The sequence below is a fragment of the Ranitomeya imitator genome, chromosome 5, assembly GCF_032444005.1.
Source record: "Ranitomeya imitator isolate aRanImi1 chromosome 5, aRanImi1.pri, whole genome shotgun sequence".
In the NCBI taxonomy this organism is placed as follows: domain Eukaryota; kingdom Metazoa; phylum Chordata; class Amphibia; order Anura; family Dendrobatidae; genus Ranitomeya; species Ranitomeya imitator.
Window position 1 is genome coordinate 98,057,732 of NC_091286.1, and position 23,532 is coordinate 98,081,263.

A 23,532-nucleotide genomic window follows, 5' to 3' on the forward strand; every position below is an offset into this window, starting at 1 on the left:
TGAATTCCTTTCACTTGAATCCAGGCTTGTGCTCTTACTTGCGTTTTGCAATATGACCACTAGGTGGCAGTGACACACCATTTTACCAGTAAGATTCTGCAGTCAGTTGTCATTATTGTCATTGTCACTATTTATCTTGGGGTAGGGTCACACCTCCGTTTTCTCCACATCCGAGATACACAGCCCTATTATTCTGATTAGACTCTGATCACAGTTTGATCTGAGTGGCATCAGTTTTTCTAGGACAAGGAGAGAAAAAAGTTTCTCCGCCTTCTCCATTTTGTCAGTCTGTGAAAATCAAACCACACAGGATATCAGCCGAGTGCGGTCCGATTATTTTCACAGTCCCATAGATTTACATTTCCAACAAACCGATCAAAATCAGACATGTCTCCGATTTCTTCCACAGATGACCCAAGGAAAAAATCGGACATGTGAATGACCCAATAGAATGTCATAGGTACGAGTGCTCTGTGAAAACCAAGTATAGCACTCATCCCAGAAAATCTGTGTGTGCACAAGCCTGTAAAGTGTAACCCCAAAATATAGAAAAGTGAGTATTGTACAAGTGGGCACACCATAGTTGTGTTTCCTAAATACACAAAATAGAATATTTTGCTGCAAAAAAATTGCACAGACTGATCACAGTCCATGCTACGGGCTGTTATAACTAGGCGTTAGGAGACCGTGAGATCTGCCCGGGTAATAGAATATGTGGTTCTACAGTTCTGGTGATGGGAGCCGGGGGAACAGGGCTCTCAGCTGGGGCTGAATTTATCGTCTTTATGCCAGTTTTCACACATAATAAAGTTGCAGGTTTTTTTGTATCAAAATATGCCTTCTTCAAGTTTGCATTGGCTTTGTCTTTTTTTATAAAACCGGGCAGAGTTTAGTGGGGGCATGGCCAATCACTGATGGACATGTTTCATATATTGTTTATACCGAAAAGTGTCATAAATGTATGACAGCTCATGGATATGACTGTACTAAATAGGGGGCGGGTTATTGTATGGCTCCATATGAAGGGAAAATGGCATGGCAAGCTCTGTTGCATGTTGAATAATGGACTTTTGTAAAATCATTGCTGCCAGGCATGACATATGGGGCCTGATAGAGCATCATGCGGCTGTACATATAAACCCGACGGGTCCATGCTACTGGGCTTCAGTAAACCCTTTGTGCCACAAAACATTTTCATGCCGTATAGTCACATGCCTTACAGTTTTATGCCGCCCAGTCTCATTCCGTCCAGTCTTATGCCGTACAGTCTCATGCCGTACAGTCTCATGCCGTACAGTCTCATGCCATACAGCCCCATGCCATACAGCCTCATGCCGTCCAGTCTGATGTCGTACAGTCTCATGCCATACAGCCTCATGCCGTCCAGTCTGATGCCGTACAGTCTCATGCCATACAGCCTCATGCCGTCCAGTTTGATGCCGTACAGTCTGATGCCATACAGTCTCATGTCATACAGTCTCATGTCATACAGTCTCATGCCGTACAGTCTCATGTCATACAGTCTCATGTCATACAGTCTCATGCCGTACAGTCTCATGTCATACAGTCTCATGTCAGACAGTCTCATGCCGTACAGTCTCATGCCGTACAGTCTTATGGCGTACCGTCTCCTGACGTACAGTCACATACTGTACAGTCTGATTCCACACAGTCTCACGCCGTATAGTCACATGCCGTACAGTCACATGCCATACAGTCTCATGCCACCCCGTCTGATGCCGTACAGTCTCATGCCGTAGTCTCATGCCATACAGTCTCATGCCGTACAGTCTCTTGCCGTGCAGTCTCATGTCGTATAATCTCATGTCGTACAGTCTCATGCACACAGCTTTATGCTGACATTCTGTTTCCTTCCTGATGGGCCTGGGATTGGAGTGTAAGTCAATGGTCCCTATGAACACTCCTTCCTGTATTGTGTGTGAGACACCACTGTATGCCCAGATGCAGCCTCAGGCTAGTATCCATCTCTGGGTACATTGAATTAAGACCTTTTGTTTTGCTCATTTATATTCTTAAAGAGATTGTCCCAAGATTGCAGCAGGTCACCTATCCACAAGAGTGGGAATTGCAAAAAACATGTCAGCAGAGTGGTCTTCTGTCCCTGTGAGTCTAATAGACAAATGGCATGCGATCATGAGGTGCAGCGGGGGCCCCACCAGCCACCAGCAACTTCTATGGACAGTTGAAATCTAGGTACAACTCTTTTATGACTTGTGTCCATTAAGGGAAGGCTGAGACCTTCTTTTGTAAGTATGAGAATTCAGGTCTCACTTATGCCATTAGAAGGCCAGGTCGGTTTTGCAATATTGTAGATCTTTCGTGCCTACTTTTATACATTTTCACCAATAAATGTTGATGACATTAATCATTTAATCTTTTTAAGGATAAAACAATCTGTCGTTTCTGCAGAACCGGAAATCCCATTAATTTAAAGGATTGTGTGACCTACGAAGTGAAACTGCCAGAAACGCAAATGGTACAATCTGCTCCTATAATTCATGTATAAGAAGTTAACAGTGAGGTGCCAGGAATAAGGATGACAGGGCGGCGATCCTCAAACCGTCTGAGGTGGAACACTGTCGTGAATATTAGGTATCATCACCAAGAATGAGAGGATGGATGTGGGAAGGGAAGTGGTTGAGGAAATGTGAACGCTCCAAGTGTGGCCGCGTGAACCTGGCAGATGCCCGATTCTGTGACTGGTGTGGGGCAAAGGTAATTGTTCACTTTGGTGCTAACCTGTGCCTACCACACAGACTTACTCCTTGTATTTTAAGGTTGCATCTCTATCCATTCAGTAATACCCGTATGCTGCCTCTCCTGTTTTGCAGCCGGGTCCTTCTGTGAGTTACCTGACCTGCTCCAAGTGCAGTGCTAGCCACCAACCATATGCCCATTTCTGCTCATCATGTGGAGTTTACCTGGAGCCCCCATCAAAACTTTCCACCCACTTGATTGGGATGGTGCGACCTGCAGACCACTTAATGTGGTCCGGTGTAAGCTGGGTTTTGTGTTTCTTTATTACCACTTCTACAGTTTTAAGCTTTGTTCACATGTCCAGTAACGATCCTGTAGAATTTATCCAGCAGAAATCCGTTAAGAAAACGTTTTTAGTCCATTATTCACAAACTGATATCTGCCAGATGTTTTTTTTATCATTGGAGTCAGTGGGCAACAGATTCATTATTGCGCCATCCGTTGTCATCTATTTCTAACCTATCCATCAAGAAAAGGCCACATTGTGACCATACGTGTGTGGCTACCAAGCGTTCTAGCTTCTGGCAAAATATCAAATTTTTATTTCATCATTAAAATTCCATTGGAAAAGAAACAAAAAAAAAGCAGTGAGGTAGAAGAAAAATCATGTTGCTTTTTTTTCCTACCCCCTGCTTTTTTGTTTCCTTTGAAATTGAATTTTAATGATTAAGTAAAAATTGATTATTTTTGTTAACTATGACTGTGGTCTCAGAAATGTACCTTACTGTCCCTGTTATGACTGCAGTTGTCCCCATACCAGCTCTCCTCCAGCCATGTCATACGGTGATTGAGGTATCAGATAGTGATGAGCAAATATACTCGTTACTCAGGTTCCCCAGAGCATGCTCGGGTTGTCTCTGAGTATTTTGGCGTGCTCGGAGATTTAGTTTTTGTCACCGCAGCTGCATGATTTGTGGCTGCTAGACAGCCTGAATACATGTGGGGGTTGCCTGTTTGTTAGGGAATTCCCACATGTACTCAGCCGTCTAGCAGCCACAAATCATTCGGTGAAAACTAAATCTCCGAGCATGCCAAAATACTCGGAGACCACCCAGGCATGCTCGGAGAAACCCAAGTAACACGTATACTCCCTCATCACTAGTAGCAGAGCCTCGGACAGTATGCAGTACTGTGGTATACAGCTGCATATTTATTTTAGATTTTCTCCAACTACTAATGACAAGTAAGCAGACCCTACTCTGTTAGTTCCCTTTCACTCAGATTTACACTGGACATTTACATGTAAGAAAGTCTGGGCTTAGTGGAGCACCCCCAGACACAGGGCCACGCATTTCGGTACCGGGCCTCTCTGGTTCGGTTCTGAGGCTGTCACGGTGGCTAGACCCGGTCCGCGACCCTGCTAAGGGGCGTCCAATGAAGGTGGTAGTACAGTCTGTCAGTGGTTCGTGACGCCACCTGTGGTGTTCGGTCAGGGCGACCAACGCTGCTGTGGGGTCCGCTGGGGTGATGGAATGGCAGCTGGATGGTATACCTTCCCACAGGTGAAGTATGTCCCCAGGGCTTCCCAGTAAGGTGGATGGTGATGGTGTGAGATGCAGGCAATAACGAGGACACAAGGTTGCAGTCTCTTTACCTTTTTAATGAAGGCTTCAATATACTCAATCCAGAGCACGTTCAACCGGGCTATCAGAGACCGGCCGGTCCGATGGGCACATCCAGAGTTTCCCTCGCAGATGGAAATCGTTGCCTACCAATAGCGCCTGTGTATTGTAGTCCTACCCTGCTGAGCATTCGGAATAGTCCTCACAACTGCTGCTCTCGTTCGTTCATTCTCTACAGCTTTCTTTCTCTCTCTCGTTCTTTGGTTCCAGATGTTGCTAGTTTATAACGTCCCCCAGGTATATTTTGGCTAGGACGCCACCCGTTTGACGGGAAGGCTTGGAGGTCTTCTGGGACCCTAGAGACGCCCCTCTTCCAATGTTGCCCCTATGTCTTCGTAGGTGTAGAAGGTAGACAGCCAACCTATAATCAACTGTCCAGCGGAATTTGAAGTAAGGCCTGAAGTCAGTTACTCCTACGGTGATCCGGCCTCCGACTACGCGCCTCAGTAAGATGTTGCCTTCCTCTCTCGGCACGACTCTTACTGGCTCTCCTTTGTGCTGATCTTGTTTACACTGTTCCACAATATCCTTCCCTTCTTGTCTCTCTCTTAGGATACCGCCGCAAGGTGTGCAGGCGCGGTTCCGTTACGTTCTGTTCTGTTCGCTAGGTACCTGCCAGGTTCCCACGCCTGACAGGGACCCCCCTGTGCCTTCTCCCTGCAACACCCCCTGCCACGGGATGTTGCCTGGTTCCAACCCAGTCAGCTTCTGACTAACTTCCTCCCCAGCCCCTAGTTTTACCAGTGTGAAGAGTGGCCCAATAAATAAAGCCTTTTTCTCCCCCTAGTGGCCGGAGTGTGAAGTGTAATGTGTTCTAGTGATACCTGGTCAGGAGAACTCCTTAGTGCCATCAGACGTACCGCTGCTCCCCTTAGTGGCAGAGCGCTATACTGCAACGACCAGGTCTCTGGGGCGCTGCATTAGTATCTAACATAGAAATATATTGCTGCCGCACATAATAACTTCTAATATAAAAGCTTCATCGAAATACAGAATTGACCCATCAGTATAAACTATTTAAAGTATAGATGTACAGTATATGTGGTCAAAAACGTTTTACGGACATGAAGGGAATAAATCGCTGATATACTAAACTATACAGACAAAGAAAACGACGATCAAAAATTCCCAAACATTATTGTATAAAGTTACAAAAAACCTTTATTAATCACTGGAGCAAGGGAAGGAACCTCCAAAAACATGCATTACAAGATATGGGCGCCCAAGCTAACAGGGTATATAGAGTGTTGAAGTATCAATAAACCCTAATAGTATTGCACATTCCCAATAGGCCTAGTAGCAGATAAACAGAAGCTTGTATTGCATACATGCAAGAAATATCCATAGTACATTAGCAAGTGTATACCTGATCAGATCGCCGGGTCTGTGTTGCAGTGCACCCTCCCCATAATAACTTCTGCTGATAAGTGTGTATGGGCTCTATACCTTCCATGCCACTTCTAGAGTCGGTATATATCTTTCCTACCTGAAGAATGTCAGCATCAGCATTGTATTCTTTCTAGGAAAATCAGTCTCAGATTCTGTCATTTTTTATGGGAAAAATATCACTATGTTTACCTTAAAATTATAGATATCATGGCGGAACGGTAGGATTGCCATTATACGTGAATGAAGTAATTTGGGCCCCGCTGGTCGCTCATCCTGGTGCCCATTATAAACGGTAGTGTCAATACAGAGCCTTTTTGTACCCATACAACTTAGACACCTATCCCTTCCAACTTGTCCACACACATGACCATTTGCTTGGCTCCCCTAGAAAACAAAATGTTCAGCTGCATGAATGCAAACCTCCCAAACCTTCGCCCCCCCCACCCATCCCCAAATGTAATCTGTCAGGGGAAAATTGAGAGCTCCCATACATATCAGATTTTCAGTCAATCCCACTAAAATTGACCGCTCTGGCCTACTTAATTCTGATCTGTATGTGGGCCTTTAGGGTACTTCTTGCAAACTCTTAATGCTACCATAAACATTAGACTAATGTCAGCTGAACCCGCCAAAATTGATGGGTTCGGCCAACGTCCTAATGTGTATGGTGGCGCCGTCCAAATGATAGTTGTGAGAGATGTTATTCACTGATGTCCGATTACGGACTGCCGATCACATTGTTCTCCCTAAGATAAGCCGACGGCTGAGCGCTTTTATGTATGGAAGTGTTGCCTAAAATTGCTGTTGGCCAAATGATTGGCCGAAACATTGTTTGGCTAACAGCCATCTAAAGTGTTTGACGAGCCTTAGTGCTGACGTCCATGCATGTCGGTCTGAGATTGGATTATTAATGAACGGATTGGCCTCAGGTCTCGTGACCCAAGCGTGACATGTATTTTTATGAGACTGTCCCACTCAGGTCGGGAGAGCCGCTGCCAGTCTGCGCAATAGCGACCCAGTCTCAGACCGATTTGCACAGATGTCATCATGAGCCTTTGGTCTTATGGTTATTGTTGTTATCATTCGTTTTAGGATTTAGATGGTCGTGCTTCCTGGCAACCTTTATCAGTCTCATTGCCAAACCCAAGGCTAATTGTAGACGTAATGGACAAAGGGACCCAAACAGTTGGATTGTTTTACCCATCTAGCAAGTTGATGGAAAAAAGAAGCTAGAATTATTGTCCGAGAAAGATCAGAAAGAGAAGATGAGTGATCGCAAGCCTCTGGTCATAGCAATCAGCCCTGTCCAAAGTGAGCATTTCAATTCTTTTGAAGTGGCGCTGGTGTAAAGAACACATGAGTCCAAGAGCAAAATGAAAATGTATATATTTAGGGACTGCAAAGCAATCTCATACATTTATATTATTTCAGTTCTACAGTTGTTTTAAAACTAAAGTTTCTGTGGCCATATACAGACTATAATGATTGTGTAACAACTCACGGGAAAAATAGGTAAAACAATAGATACTACAATTTACCCAGCCGGTTTCTGTACAGATTAGAGATTCTGACCCTGCAGTCACTAGTGGGTCCTACGTGGGCTGGAATAGATCTAACAAACTAAACGATGGTAGCTTGCACCTATGCTGCCTGAAAGGCCGTTGAGCTTTTCACGTTCCTCGTAAAGAAATGGAGGGCAGAGCAGAGAGCAAATTACCTACAGACGGGGAAGTGTTAATACATCAGATATTGTCTATATGTAGAGAGGCTGGCACTTCACAACATACTATCAGCTACAAACTTGGAATTACATAAATATAGCCGATGAAGAGAACCAGAAAATGAAATATAAAATCATTTTTTTATTGAACACATTTAAAATAATACATAGGGAATCTATATAAAATCAGAATGCTCAGAAGGGGGAAGTGCTTATCATCTATGGTATACACAGATGAAAGGTTGGCCTATGCTAATATTACAAATACCCAACACAAAATTGTATCAGACTGCCTGCCCTTGTTTGGGTCTAGATCAAGGTAAGTTGAACTAATAGACTCTGTGTGAAGGATTAGTTCAAAGTGTGCTGAGATAGAAAGAGATCCCATAGTGAGTTAAAACAAACTATGACACACAAAATGAGAAGATAAGGTACGTACTGCTAGAGAGTGTGCTGCCTACTTTCTAAACAAGAAGCAGACGATAGATGCAGGGTGAAAAGAATAACCAGCAGAGAGATAAACCCTAGCTGGTCTTTCGCTGACTGTCACAAACAGTGGCAGTATGGCTGGACATTCAAATAAGAATATCATCAGCAGAAAATACCAGCAGAGGGAAAGAATATAAAGTCGCACCCGAAAGGTGATAAGGCAGACAAATGAATTAATGAAAATACCTGTTAACCTAAAAAGACTAAAGCATGGATAACAGACAATAAACACACAGAGAAAAGTTGTAACTACCGTGGTTCAGTGGATAGGAAACGAACCACAAAGCACAGGCTTAAGGGTTTGAACCCAAACACATGACACTGACTTCTAGCTGACAAGTGAAGTAATTTTTTATGTTATGGATTAAAATATATTAATTCTGCTGCTCTGTGAAGCCACCATCTGTAGATCAGACTAGTCATGATCTGTAACCCAACAGTTTTGAAGCAGCAGCCTGGTAGTCTGAGCAGTTACAGTTTTGACCTTTGCTCAATAAAATACATAATCAAGTTACATCTATAATTGTATATCATTCATTAAAACTCAGTATAAGCCTACCCTCATGTAGCCAGATAGGAAACATAGGAGTTGCATCGTAATAACGCGTGCATCTTTGCAGGCTTTTGAAGGCAGCAGTTGAATCATATCAGTGCTCACCTGCGCTGCTACACTCAGAGCGATTCTGAGTTCAAAGCTCTGATCGGAAAACCTCGGATGGGAAGATTAAGTAAAAGAATATTATACAGGGCAAATCAGACAGTCAACTAGTAACATTGTAAATTACAGGTACAATAAATATATGCTCTGTGATTTGCTGCAGCGGTCAATTGATTATGAGCAACGTGTCATCTTAAAACATCTTATGCACTGGTGCTCAAGTCATTAGGCTGCTGAAGCCAGTCCCAGGGAACTTCACGCTATGACAGATCACTTATCTCCATATAATCCGTTTGACAGCTCTTTGGTCTTCACCATAGTGGAGTTTGGAGTGTGACTGAGGTTGTGGACAGGTGTTTTTTATACTGATAACAAGTTCAAACAGGTGCCATTACTACAAGTAATGCCCCCCACGGGCATCAGGTGAGCTCTCCTTGCAGTTGTATGTCTGACATTGGGGCCGCTCTGGCCACCCACGGTCTTTGGCTGTGCGCTCTATATTGAGTGTCAGGACAGCGGCGAATCCCTCTCACACCATACTACTTTTACCATATGATTTACTTGTTTCTATTTGGTGTGACAGGGAACGTTATGGGTGCCATTTTATACATGCTGCTAGGCTCTGCACACGTTTAGTCACCCATTAGCCAGGCACTGCCACTGCGGTGGGGGCTTCTTTTTGGCCAGTGTATTCTGGCTCCTGTCGGCTTGGTGGGACATATTTTGTTCTGTGATCCCACTTATCCCAGTTTATGGTACCACGTTTTTTGCAGGGGTACTCTCCTTTATTGCCAGATTACAACCACCTTATTACTCTACGTGGGGGCGGTGGGTTGTGGGATGTGTTTCTCCCCCCTTTTTCATGTTTTGTCATGGTTTACAAGATTACGCTCATTGTGTGTCCTATACCCCTTTTTTTAACCCTATTATATTAATAAAGATTTTTTACATTATTACTATATGCTCCTGTTTCTCCTTCCATTTCATGTTTAGCGTTTGGAGCGACTATATAGAGTCTGGGTGATTACTACATATACTTGTTTAACTTTCTTTCCCAGATCTCTGATATTATGTACTCGGTATCCCGGTTGGAAGTAATGAGTGGAGGACAGAGGAGCCTCTTAAAGAAGAAGTTACAGGTCTGTGAGAGTCAGACATCTTGCATGTTTTTATGTGACCAAATACTTATTTTGCACCATAGTTTGCAAAATAAATCTTGACAAATCAGACAAGGTGATTTTCTGGATTTATTTTCTCATTTTGACTCTCATAGTTGTGGTCTACCTATGATGTCAATTACAGGCCTCTCTCATCTTTTTAAGTGGGAGAACGTGCACAATTGGTGGCTGACTAAATACTTTTTTCCCCCACTGTACGTCCATCTGATCCCGGCCTAAGGATATATAGTAAGTGCCTGTATCCATGAGATCATTGAGTGGGTTTAAATACACAGATTTTTGATCAGTTCTACAGATGATGAAGTTGGTTTGAGGTGGCCATTTATACCCACATATATTTTGTTAAGATAGAAGCAATTCTCATCCTCATTAGTTATGATCAACCCCCAAATTATAAGGGAATCTTTCAGTAGGATTAACCCTTTAAATCCATCTATATGGGCATGTAGGTCATAAAACTTGAATGAAATGATACCTTGATATCTGCAATCTGATGTTTCTTTCCAGAGAAATCTACATTTTTCTTAAATCTTGAAAGCTCATTTACATATTATGGGCCAGCCAAAATCTCCTGAGAATCTGTCTCCAGAGATTATGTGTCACGCTGGGTGAAGGATAAGCAAGTGTACAACACAGGCACGTATGAGCTAACACCAGCACCACGCTGCAGCAAGTGAATGTATTTAACGGGCTCTGGCGATGAGCCCGCACCTTTTCCGGCACATGACAGCTGATCTGATCAGCTGTCATGTGCCCGGAACAGCCAAAAGTGGAATCGCGATTCACCGGCGGCTGTTAACATGTTAAATGCCGCTGTCAAACTCTGACAGCGGCATTTAACATGCATGCACAGGAAGCGCGTCATTACCTCCTCCCATCGGCGCCCGTGTCACATGACCGTGGGCTGCCGATGGGTTGGCATGACAACCCTGGGTCAGCAGGAGACCCCTGTGGTTGTCATCGCCGGATAGCTATGAGCTCCGCCCAGTGGTTGGCATAGCAAGTGAGGTATTCTGTTACATACAGGCAATCTGATCATCGCCTGCATGTAGCAGAGTCGATCAGGTTATGGCAGCTTCTAGTCTCCCATAGAGACTATTGAAGCATGCCAAAAGTAAAAAAAAACTGTTTTTAAAAATATTTAAAAAATAAAATATATATAAAAGTTCAAATCACCCCCCTTTCGCCCCATTCAAAATAAAACAATTACAAAAAATAAAAAATGCACATATTTGGTATTACCAGGTTCAGAATCACCCAATCAATATTAAAAAAAGAATCCAATCGGTAAACGGCGTAGCGAGAAAAAAAATCAATACACCATAATTACGTTTTTTTGGTTGCTGTAACATTGCAATAACAGGCAATCAAAAGATTGTATACACACCAAAATGGTATCAATAAAAACGTCAGATCGGCGCGCAAAAAATAAGCCCTTGCCCAGACCCATATCCCGAAAAGTGGAGGTGCTACGGATCTATGAACTCGTAATGACCTGGAGAATCGTAATAGCAGGTCAGTTTTAGCATTTAGTGAACATGACAAAAAAAAAAAAAAACAATAGTGGAATTGCACTTTGTTTGCAATTTCACCGCATTTGGAATTTTTTTCCCGTTTTCCAGTACATGAAATGGTAAAATCAATGGTGCCACTCAAAAGTGCAACTCGCCCCACAAAAACAAACCCTGACATGGCCATATAGATGGCAAAATAAAAAAGTTATGACCGTGGGAATAATAAGAAAAAGTTTTGAGATTTTTTTCACCTGAATCTGGACGTCGTCTTTTTGATTTGTTGATTTTTTTTTTTTACCAAGTGGGCTGCTTGAGCCTTCTCTGACGATGCGTCTACATTTGGTGTCCTACATGAGTATCTATATTGGAGTGCTGAGAGCAATCTTTACTTATATGTAACGACTGACCATCTGACCTTTATGTCTAACATTGGTAACTCCTCCTTTCATGTATAATAGTCTCTGGAGGCAGAGTCTCAGGAGATCAGTGTCCGGCCCAAAGATCTCAACAGCTCATTTACATATTAAGAAAAATGTGGATTTCTCTGGAATAAGACATCAGATCGCAGATATCAAGGTGTCATTTTATTCAACTTTCTATGACCTGTGTGCCCACATAGACGGTTTAGGAGGGGTGATCCTACTGACAATCACTTCTTGAGCAACGTGACGGAGGGTCGAGATGACCACGATCAAATCCAGTCTAGTGTGGGTAAGTCTCATAATACAGTATGTCCTCATTTTTGCCTTGACCATATACAGCTCTGGCAAAAATTAAGTGGCCACCACATCAAAACCCTGTCATGTGCAGCCCAATCTCCAGACCTGAACTCCATTGAAAACCTCTGGAATGTAATCAAGAGGATGATGGATAGTCACAAGCCATCAAAATAAGAAGAACAGCTTACATTTTTGCACCAGAAGCAGTGTGAAAAACTGGTGGAAAGCATGCCAAGACGCATGAAAGCTGTGCTTAAAAATCATGGTTATTCCACAAAATATTGATTTCTGAAATCTTCCTGAGTTAAAACATTAGTATTGTTGTTTTCTAAATGATTATGAACTTGTTTTCTTTGCATTATTTGAGGTCTGAAAGCACTTGTTTTTTTTTAATTTTGACCATTTCTCCTTTTCAGAAAAAACATTCAAAACTTATTGCTTGGAAATTCGGAGACATGTTGTCAGAATTTTATAGAATAAAAGAACAATTTACATTTTACTCAACAATATACCTATAAAGAGAAAAATCAGACAAACTGAACATTTTGCAGTGGTCTCTTAATTTTTGCCAGAGCTGTATCCTGTACTGACTCTACCATGCTTAAACCTTGAAGAACGCTGGGGCTGTGGCTTTCCCCTTTCAAGTAAATGTTGTGAAAGCTCCATACCGTCCTGATCATCATTTCTTTATTTGCCGGTTTGTTTCTTTTAGGTTTCAGCCATTTTCATTTTTAAAGAGGATATCTGAGACTTTAGAAAAAAAAGGCATGTGGCTGGATCTCTGGCAGGCCCGATCAATGACAGGTGTCAGGTTCAGCAGGCTTCTGTTAGCAACTACATGCCTTTAAGTCCCGGATATCCCCTTTAAGGAGGTGATTACATTCCCTTACACAGCACATAACAGAGTACAGTGGGGCAAAAAAGTATTTAGTCAGTCAGCAATAGTGCAAGTTCCACCACTTAAAAAGATGAGAGGCGTCTGTAATTTACATCATAGGTAGACCTCAACTATGGTAGACAAACTGAGAAATAAAAATCCAGAAAATCACATTGTCTGTTTTTTTAACAATTTATTTGCATATTATGGTGGAAAATAAGTATTTGGTCAGAAACAAACAATCAAGATTTCTGGCTCTCACAGACCTGTAACTTCTTCTTCTTTAAGAGTCTCCTCTTTCCTCCACTCATTACCTGTAGTAATGGCACCTGTTTAAACTTGTTATCAGTATAAAAAGACACCTGTGCGCACCCTCAAACAGTCTGACTCCAAACTCCACTATGGTGAAGACCAAAGAGCTGTCAAAGGACACCAGAAACAAAATTGTAGCCCTGCACCAGGCTGGGAAGACTGAATCTGCAATAGCCAACCAGCTTGGAGTGAAGAAATCAACAGTGGGAGCAATAATTAGAAAATGGAAGACATACAAGACCACTGTTAATCTCCCTCGATCTGGGGCTCCACGCAAAATCCCACCCCGTGGGGTCAGAATGATCACAAGAACGGTGAGCAAAAATCCCAGAACCACGCGGGGGGACCTAGTGAATGAACTGCAGAGAGCTGGGACCAATGTAACAAGGCCTACCATAAGTAACACACTACGCCACCATGGACTCAGATCCTGCAGTGCCAGACGTGTCCCAATGCTTAAGCCAGTACATGTCCGGGCCCGTCTGAAGTTTGCTAGAGAGCATTTGGACGATCCAGAGGAGTTTTGGGAGAATGTCCTATGGTCTGATGAAACCAAACTGGAACTGTTTGGTAGAAACACAACTTGTCGTGTTTGGAGGAAAAAGAATACTGAGTTGCATCCATCAAACACCATACCTACTGTAAAGCATGGTGGTGGAAACATCATGCTTTGGGGCTGTTTCTCTGCAAAGGGGCCAGGACGACTGATCCGGGTACATTAAAGAATGAATGGGGCCATGTATCGTGAGATTTTGAGTGCAAACCTCCTTCCATCAGCAAGGGCATTGAAGATGAAACATGGCCGGGTCTTTCAACATGACAATGATCCAAAGCACACCGCCAGGGCAACGAAGGAGTGGCTTCGTAAGAAGCATTTCAAGGTCCTGGAGTGGCCTAGACAGTCCCCAGATCTCAACCCTATAGAAAACCTTTGGAGGGAGTTTAAAGTCCGTGTTGCCAAGCGAAAAGCCAAAAACATCACTGCTCTAGAGGAGATCTGCATGGAGGAATGGGCCAACATACCAACAACAGTGTGTGGCAACCTTGTGAAGACTTACAGAAAACGTTTGACCTCTGTCATTGCCAACAAAGGATATATTACAAAGTATTGAGATGAAATTTTGTTTCTGACCAAATACTTATTTTCCACCATAATATGCAAATAAAATATTAAAAAAACAGACAATGTGATTTTCTGGATTTTTTTTTCTCAGTTTGTCTCCCATAGTTGAGGTCTACCTATGATGTAAATTAGAGACGCCTCTCATCTTTTTAAGTGGTGGAACTTGCACTATTGCTGACTGACTAAATACTTTTTTGCCCCACTGTATGTGAGACGCTTAGCAGCTCTCATGGTGCCAGGAGCTGCCCCATCTTTGTGTGCTACAAGTTGGTAATTGATGGGACAACAGACACTGCAGAATACAATGGGTACAGGTATATCAAAGAAAGCATGTAACAATGTGTTTATTGACTCGGGAGCTCGCGCCTTTCACATGACATTATTACTCTAGCAGCACAAATATTGACTTGGGCATGGTGCAGGATAAGACTGTTCACAGAAGCCACATAGTGGAATATGTTACATATAGGATGATAAATCCCAGAATTAGGAATACCCAAAGGCTTATGTCCACCGTCACAACCAACTGTAACTCTTCATGACACTTTCCATGGTTTTCTTTTTTCAGCTGCTGTGCAAACTATGTGTCCTAATGGTAACAAACTCTGTAGAGGTCCTGCGTCTCATCACGTCTTCTATGTGTCCCCCACTTTGTGGTAGAAGTAGAGGACAGATTGAAGGGAATGAATGCTGCCATACACATTGGACTAGCATCAATCAGACCCCCCAAACCTTATGACTTCAGCAGATGGTCTAATGTGGCAGGAGAGTGGGGGTGCTGACAGGTGATTTTGGAGGAAGGGGTAAGGATCCGGCATGTCCAATTATCTTTGTTCTCCAAAGATGAGCAGCGGTCAGAGATGTCTGACAGCGACGCTCTCATAGAGATTGCAGATATGCTCAGATGAGTAAGTCACCCTACCAGGGCAGTGGGGTACTCGGTACCGAGTCCGTCACTCTTAAAGGGGATGTCACGGTGGCTGCGACCCGGTCCGTGGCCCTGGGCACCCAACTAACGGGGAACGGTCTTTTAAGGGGAATTGTGATAAAGTTTGTCTTGATGCCACCTGTGGTGTTCGGTCAATAGGGGAACCGACGCTGCTTTAAAAGAGGTCCTCTGGGGGATGTTGTTGCAGCAATGATGGTGACGCTTCCCACAGGTGAAGCGGGGTCCCCAGGGCTCCCAAGGTGTGTGGGCCAGATGGTATAAGCCGACGAATAAGGAGAGGACACAAGTGGTAAAGTCTTTACCTGGTTTACTGTAGATGTAACAGGCCTCAGTCCAGGGTACCAGGTACAGATGCAGTTAAGATCCGGCCGGCTTGGAGGCAATTGGGATATCCTTCTCCCATGTAAGGTCCATAAGCCTTTCCATCTAGCGCTGTCCTATGAAGTCCCTGCTGCTTGAAGCTGTTTAGCAAAGTCCTCTTTTCCTCCTGTCCCAAGACAGGTACCTGCACGCCGGGCAGCTTGAGCCGTTTTACAGGGACTCTATCATGCCCCGGGCTCTTCAGGTGCTGCTGCGTCTCAGGTGTGGTGTGGGCCAATCACATAAAGTTCTTAGTCCTCCGGTTCTGCCAAGTGTCCTATAGTTCCACTAAGGCCTCGGGCTCCCGGTACTTGGCTGCTGCGCTCTGGCTTTGATGGTGTCCTGCCACTGTTCCCCTGCTGAGCTCTGTTCCACTCCTGTGCTCCTTTCATCTGTGCTCCACTGCACTTCATCCTTCAGGTTCTCTATTCTTTCCTGGAGCTGCAGCACTTCACTGGCTGCACGGCTCCGGCTGTGTGCTCCACGTCTCTCCTAGACATCTGCTCTCTTTGGTCTCTCAGGACCAACTCTCTAACTCCTCCTCTAGGCCAGAGCACATTAAGTTGGGGGACGCTCCCCTGAATCCGGGTTCAGAGCTCCCCCTTCTGGCCTGGATTCAGAATGTGGTGCATGTGTGTGCTTACCTGGTAAGAACCCCATTGCCTCCAAGCATATCGCCCTCCCCAAAAGGAAGGCAACATCACTGTAACAACCGGTCCCCTGGGGTGTTGCATAAGCGCTCCTATGTATGAAGGAGTCAGGCTGCCAGCCAAAGAATTGGCCAACAGTGATCTGAAATCTATGAGAGGTTTTTAGGGGCTGGCCATGCTTGTTGTGCAGGTCTGCAGTCACTCTATGTGGCTGCAGACTTGTGAATCCTCACAGCATGCAGTGTGCAGAATTCTCCGGCGCTGGGAACAGGTGGGCGCGTGACTGCAAGTATGTGATTTGCAAACACATGGTAAAGTGCCAAATAGACATGCGCAACCTCACTCAATACAGGAGAATTGAGCGAGTCACATGACCGCCTGCTCCCGGCGCTTGCACTGGAGAATCCTGAAAGATGACTATTTACTGTGAGAATTCAAAAGTCTGCAGTCACACACTGAGCCCCAAGCTTGCAGAACCCCTTTAATACTACAGGATTAGAATATGCAGGCTGTTATCATAGAGGTACATAGTTTGCAATTGGAGCTTCGGATAGAAAATGGTAAGAAATTTTTAATCAGCACCTTTAATCCACACAAAGTTGTTTCATTTCGTTGTACTTCATATGCTCTGAAAGAACAGAAAATAAATCAAAGGAGCGCAAAACCGTAAAGGAAGTCCGTCACCACCAAAACCCACTTTAAACTAAGCACATAGTCAAATAAGAGAGTTATACCCTATAAATATCAAATCATTACTGTATAAATCTGTTGCTCCGTTGTGCAAAAACCCTCTCAGGTCTTGGGTGCTGATTGGGGTGCTCAGTGTGCCCTTGACGGGTCCGAGCACTTTATTGCACCACTTTGCTCATGAATTTGGATGCCTGTCTCTGGCTTACACAGAGTCAGTGCAGTCTTAGGAGAAATCTGGTACCTGTTCCAAAAGTCTTAATTTTGTTTTTCTTAAACCATTCAGAGGTGGACTTGCTGGTGTGTTTTGGACCATTGTCCTGCTGCATAACCCAAGTGCATTTCAGCTTGAAGTCATGAACAGATGGCCAGACATTCTCCTTCAGGATTCATGGTTCCATTTTTCACAGCAAGTCTTCCAGGTCTTGAAGCAGCAAAACAGCCCCAGACGATCATACTACCACCACCGTATTTTACTGTTGGTATAATGTTCCTTTTCCGAAATGCTTTCTTCTGCGCCAGATGTAATGGAACATACACCTTCCAAAAAGTTCAACCTTTGCCAGTCCAGAAAGTATTCTCCTAAAAGTCTTGAGGATCATCAAGATGTTTTCTGGCAAAACTGAGACGAACCTTTATATTCTAATTGCTCAGCAGTGATTTTAATCTTGGAATTATGCCACTGCAGGCCATTTTTGCCCAGTCTCTTTTTTATGGTGGAGTCATGAACACTGACCTTAACTGAGGCAAGTGAAGCCTGCAGTTCTTTGAATGTTGTTGTACGGTCTTTTGTGACCTCTTGGATGAGTCGTCCCTGCACTTTTGGGTTAATTTTGGTCGGCCAGCCACTCCTGGGAAGGTTCACAACTGTTCCATGTTTTTGCCATTTGTGGCTAATGGCTCTCACTGTGATTCGCTAAAGTCCCAAATCTTGAGAAATGGCTTTATAACCTCTTCCAGACTGATAGATCTCAATTCCTTTGTTTCTCATTTGTTCCAGAATTTCTTTGGATTGCGGCATGATGTCTAGCTTTTGAGTATCTATTGGTCTACTTCACTTTGTCATGCAGGTCCTAATTAAGTGATTTCTTGATGGAGAACAGGTGTGGCAGTAATCAGGGAATTTTAATCTCAGGTTCCCAAAGATGTGACAAACCACAGTTAATTTATGTTCTTTTTTTGAGGTGAGGCGGCGATAATTTATTTTAACACAGGGCCTTGTAGGTTTGGATTTCTTTTTTCCTTAATAATAGAGACCTTCATTTAAAAACTGCATTTTGTATTTACTTGTGTCTATCTTTGTGTAATATTTAAATTTGTTTGATGATCTGTAACATTCAAGTGTGAAAAACATGTAAAATACAATACAACTGTATTTAGAAAATTGCATTCAAAGCGTAGACATTTACTTTTAAGAATTACTATGCCGACATTGCAACCAGTTTGTATTCTTCTAGTGCAATTAAAATAAAAATGAAGCAAAGTTTTAAATAGATGGGAATGAGGATGACTGCAGCACCAGACTACAGAATGACAGACAGGAGAGAAAAAGAAGAGCAAAATACTTGTGATCCTGTCAGAAGTGTACATCAGTGGTTGATTCTCCTCTTCCCATTGAACACATGCACGCTCATCTGCACCAAGCATGCATATCTATGGTACAGTGGAGCGTTGGCCAATAGCTGATGAGGATGTATGGCTTCATTAAGACTTCATTATAAAGACCTGAATATGTACTCATGGGTGCAAACACTTTTTAGACTTTTATGTTATTTTATTATATAGACAAGTGTTCTAGGTGGATTTTCATAACTCATCAACTATTTGTAAAGTACCAAAGTTATTTGCCCAGGACATTATTGGAGGCTCTTCTGCCATTCTGCATATATACTGTAGGCTATATTTGGAGCACCCGTAACGTCACTCGTAAAGTGATGGCACCCACTAAATAAGACCTGAATGGCAGATCACACACTGACTGGTTCTCTTTAGAGTTTATTTATGGATTTGGGGATCAGTTATTGTTAACTAAAATGTGTTTGACGATTTTACTGGCAATTAACATCTGTGGCTGCCACCACTATCATTATGTACCATCATTATATATAATAGTATAAGACTCTTGTATATCCTGCAGCCAGTGAGGACGGGCTGAGTGCCAGAAGCAACAATGGAAAAGCAAAACGGTCCAAGAGAAAGAGCAGGAAGCCGCTTCAGAAAGAAGACCGACTCCCGGCATGTGACGGAATGCAGGAACTAGACAAGGAAGGTCGGATTAATATGTGCTGCCTGTTTAGTCCATCATTCAGATAGTTGGGCATTGATCAGGGGCTCAGGACGTTAGCGTGACCCCCACTCCCCCACCTAGAAACTACATCATAGACTCGTATGGGTCCTCAGAGCTTTAGGTTGGCACTGTGTTATCTTCTGGTTATGTAGTCAAGCCAATGATCTGTCTAAAGTAGGGGTTGGGCGAGGAATAGAGCTGGCGAGGAATAGAGCTGGGGAGGCGGAGGCTTTGGAAGTGCTTTCACAGTCCCAGTGCATTTAAGGCTTCTTTCACACTTCCGTCGGTACGGGGCCGTCACAAAGCGTCGGCGCGACGTTCCGACGGACATTGTGAAAATTTGGCACAACGTGGGCAGCGGATGCAGTTTTTCAACGCATCCGCTGCCCATTTTAAAGTCCCGGGGAGGAGGGGGCGGAGTTCCGGCCAGTGTTGCTTCCTAAGTGGACAGTTTGATTTCACAGAAGTTTGATTTACTTGTAGTTATATTCTGTTGTTTAAGTGTTCCCTTTATTTGTTTGAGCAGTGTAGATAAGTACAGTGGGGACAGTAAATATTTGATAGACTGTCAATTTTGAAAGTTTTTCCACCTACAAAGAATGTAGAGGTCTGTAATTTTTATCGTAGGTACACTTCAACTGTGAGAGACAGAATCTTAAAAAAAAATTCAGAAAATCACATTGTATGATTTTTATATAATTAATCTAAATTGTATTGCATAAAATAAGTTTTTGATACAATAGAAAAACAGAACTTAATATTTGGTACAGAAACCTTTGTTTGCAATTACGGAGGTCAGACGTTTCCTATAGTTCTTGACCAAGTTTGCACACACTGCAGCAGGGATTTTGACCCTGTGCACACGTGTTCTGGTCTACTGCGGATTTTTCTGCAGCAGATTTCAGCAGATTTGATAAATCCGCAGTGCAAAACTGCTGCGGATTTATATGGTCTATGGTCTATTAGTGCTGCTGTGTCCGTGGGACGCGCTGGCCTCGACGCGCGTTTCACCACCTACGGCTTCGTTAGACCACCATGTCTCAAGGTATGACATTATCTTCCGCTACCTTGTGTTAGGATTCCAGACTTTAACCTCTGTCTGTCTATGATTACTGCTACTCCTGCACTATATTAGACCATTACCAGTCATCAGCAGCTGTCAGTGATATAGCCTGTTCACACTTGCTATTATTGTACTGCAGCAGAGCATTATCATTTATCAATCATTTTCCATAGCTGTCTATGGGCAGGATGTCAGCTTTTATCTTTAGCTGACTGCATTTATTTGATTTTATAGAGGCAGATCTCTAATTTTGAGACTAGTGCATTACTCTCTGTTCTGGATACTATGTGAGGCTGTGTCCTTTGAGACACGTTTTTTGCTATCTTTTGGCACCACATTTTTGTCATCTGTATGGTGCCAACTACCTTTTAGCTGTACTCTACCCATGATACCCTCTATTTTGTATTCCTGTTGTATTGTGTGATATTTTTCTAATAAAGATATACTGTTTAAACGATATCAACCCCTCCTTGCTTCTTTTGGGATCCTTTGATATAGATCTCCTATTACCATAGTGTTGTGCATTATCACTACATAGTATTATTATCACATGGACCCAAATTGAGTCTGGCTCTTTGGAGCATTTTTTTCTTTTCGGTACAATGTAACTCCAAGTCAATCACACTTCTGTGAAATCAAACTGTCGAGTTATGAAGCTGAACACGGATTGTGAATACATTTCTTCTGCTGTTGTGCAAATGGAACAGACAACAGGTAGAAATGATCGGCAAATAGCAAGACAACCCCATAAAGGAGTGGTTCTGCAGGGGGTGACCACAGACCATTACTCTGTTCTCATCCTTTTTGGCTGCTTTGGTCACTTTTTTGTTTTGTTTGCCTCCTCCTTTGTGACAAGAAGAGCAGTGCCAGAGCCCTGCAAAATGACCTCCAGCAGGCCACTAACATCCATATGTCTGCTCAAACTGTCAAAAACAGACTCCATAAGAGTGGTATGAGGGCCAGATGTCCACAAGTGGGTGTTGAGCGTACAGCCCAACACCGTGCAGGGCAATTGGCATGTGCAGGAGAACACCAAGATTGTCATACTCTACATTGGCACCCTGTGCTCTTCATGGATGAGAGCAGATTCACAGTGAGCACGTGACAGACGTGAGAGTCTGGAGATGCCGTGGAGAATGTTCTACTGCCTGCAACATCCTCCAGCATGATCAGTTTGGCAGTGGGTCAGTAATTGTGTGGGGGTGGCATTTCTTTGGAGGGCCGCACAGCCCTCCATGTGCTCGCCAGAAGTAGCCTGACTGCCATTAGGTACCGAGATGAGATCCTCAGACCCCTTGTGAGACCATATGCTGGTGCGGTTGGCCCTGGGTTCCTCCTAATGCAGGACAATGCCAGACCTCATGTGGCTGGAACGTGTCGGCAGCTCCTGTAAGATGAAGGCATTGAAGCTATGGACTGGCCTGCCTATTCCCCAGACCTGAATCCAATCGAGCACATCTAGGACATCGTGTCTCGTTCCATCCACCACCACGTTGCACCACAGACTATCCTGGAGTTAACTCTTGCTTAACTTCAGGTCTGGGAGGAGATTCCTCTTGAAAACATCCTCTGCGTCTTCAGGAGCATGCCCAGGTGCCGTAGGGAGGTCTTACAGGCATGTGGAGGCTACACACACACACACACTCTACTGAGCATAATTTCCTTGTCTTGAGGCATTTCCACTGAAGTTGGATCAGCCTGTAATTTGATGTTCCACTTTGATTTTGAGTATAATTCCAAATCCAGACCTCCATGGGATATTAATTTTGATTTACATTGATCAGTTTTATGTTTTTATTGTGCTCAACGCATTCGACTAAGTAACGAATAAAGATTTACAACTGGAATATTTAATTCAGAGACATGTAGGATGTGGTATTTTAGTGTTCCCTTTATTTTTTGATATACAATGGGGCAAAAAAGTATTTAGTCAGACAGCAATAGTGCAAGTTCCACCACTTAAAAAGATGAGAGGCGTCTGTAATATACATCATAGGTAGACCTCAACTATGGGAGACAAACAGAAAAAAAAATCCAGAAAATCACATTGTCTGTTTTTTTTAACAATTTATTTGCATATTATGGTGGAAAATAAGTATTTGGTCAGAAACAAACAATCAAGATTTCTGGCTCTCACAGACCTGTAACTTCTTCTTTAAGAGTCTCCTCTTTCCTTCACTCATTACCTGTAGTAATGGCACCTGTTTAAACTTGTTATCAGTATAAAAAGACACCTGTGCACACCCTCAAACAGTCTGACTCCAAACTCCACTATGGTGAAGACCAAAGAGCTGTCAAAGGACCCCAGAAACAAAATTGTAGCCCTGCACCAGGCTGGGAATACTGAATCTGCAATAGCCAACCAGCTTGGAGTGAAGAAATCAACAGTGGGAGCAATAATTAGAAAATGGAAGACATACAAGACCACTGATAATCTCCCTCGATCTGGGGCTCCACGCAAAATCCCACCCCGTGGGGTCAGAATGATCACAAGAACGGTGAGCAAAAATCCCAGAACCACGCGGGGGGACCTAGTGAATGAACTGCAGAGAGCTGGGACCAATGTAACAAGGCCTACCATAAGTAACACACTACGCCACCATGGACTCAGATCCTGCAGTGCCAGACGTGTCCCACTGCTTAAGCCAGTACATGTCCGAGCCCGTCTGAAGTTTGCTAGAGAGCATTTGGATGATCCAGAGGAGTTTTGGGAGAATGTCCTATGGTCTGATGAAACCAAACTGGAACTGTTAGGTAGAAACACAACTTGTCGTGTTTGGAGGAAAAAGAATACTGAGTTGCATCCATCAAACACCATACCTACTGTAAAGCATGGTGGTGGAAACATCATGCTTTGGGGCTGTTTCTCTGCAAAGGGGCCAGGACGACTGATCCAGGTACATGAAAGAATGAATGGGGCCATGTATCGTGAGATTTTGAGTGCAAACCTCCTTCCATCAGCAAGGGCATTGAAGATGAAACGTGGCTGGGTCTTTCAACATGACAATGATCCAAAGCACACCGCCAGGGCAACGAAGGAGTGGCTTCGTAAGAAGCATTTCAAGGTCCTGGAGTGGCCTAGCCAGTCTCCAGATCTCAACCCTATAGAAAACCTTTGGAGGGAGTTGAAAGTCCGTGTTGCCAAGCGAAAAGCCAA

The 23,532-nt window shown here is 43.5% G+C and overlaps 1 protein-coding gene across 1 annotated transcript in view; it reads left to right on the top strand.

Moving 5' to 3' along the window:
- Positions 1–1,878: 1,878 nt before the first annotated feature.
- The window catches only part of DZANK1 (double zinc ribbon and ankyrin repeat domains 1), a 28,824-nt gene continuing 7,170 nt past the window's right edge, over positions 1,879–23,532 (top strand). The window contains 8 exon segments of the mRNA XM_069768009.1: positions 1,879–1,992; positions 2,405–2,519; positions 2,624–2,736; positions 2,853–3,017; positions 6,882–7,017; positions 7,020–7,100; positions 8,619–8,726; positions 19,163–19,294. Of these exon segments, the coding sequence (XP_069624110.1) occupies positions 1,879–1,992; positions 2,405–2,519; positions 2,624–2,736; positions 2,853–3,017; positions 6,882–7,017; positions 7,020–7,100; positions 8,619–8,726; positions 19,163–19,294 (964 nt within the window).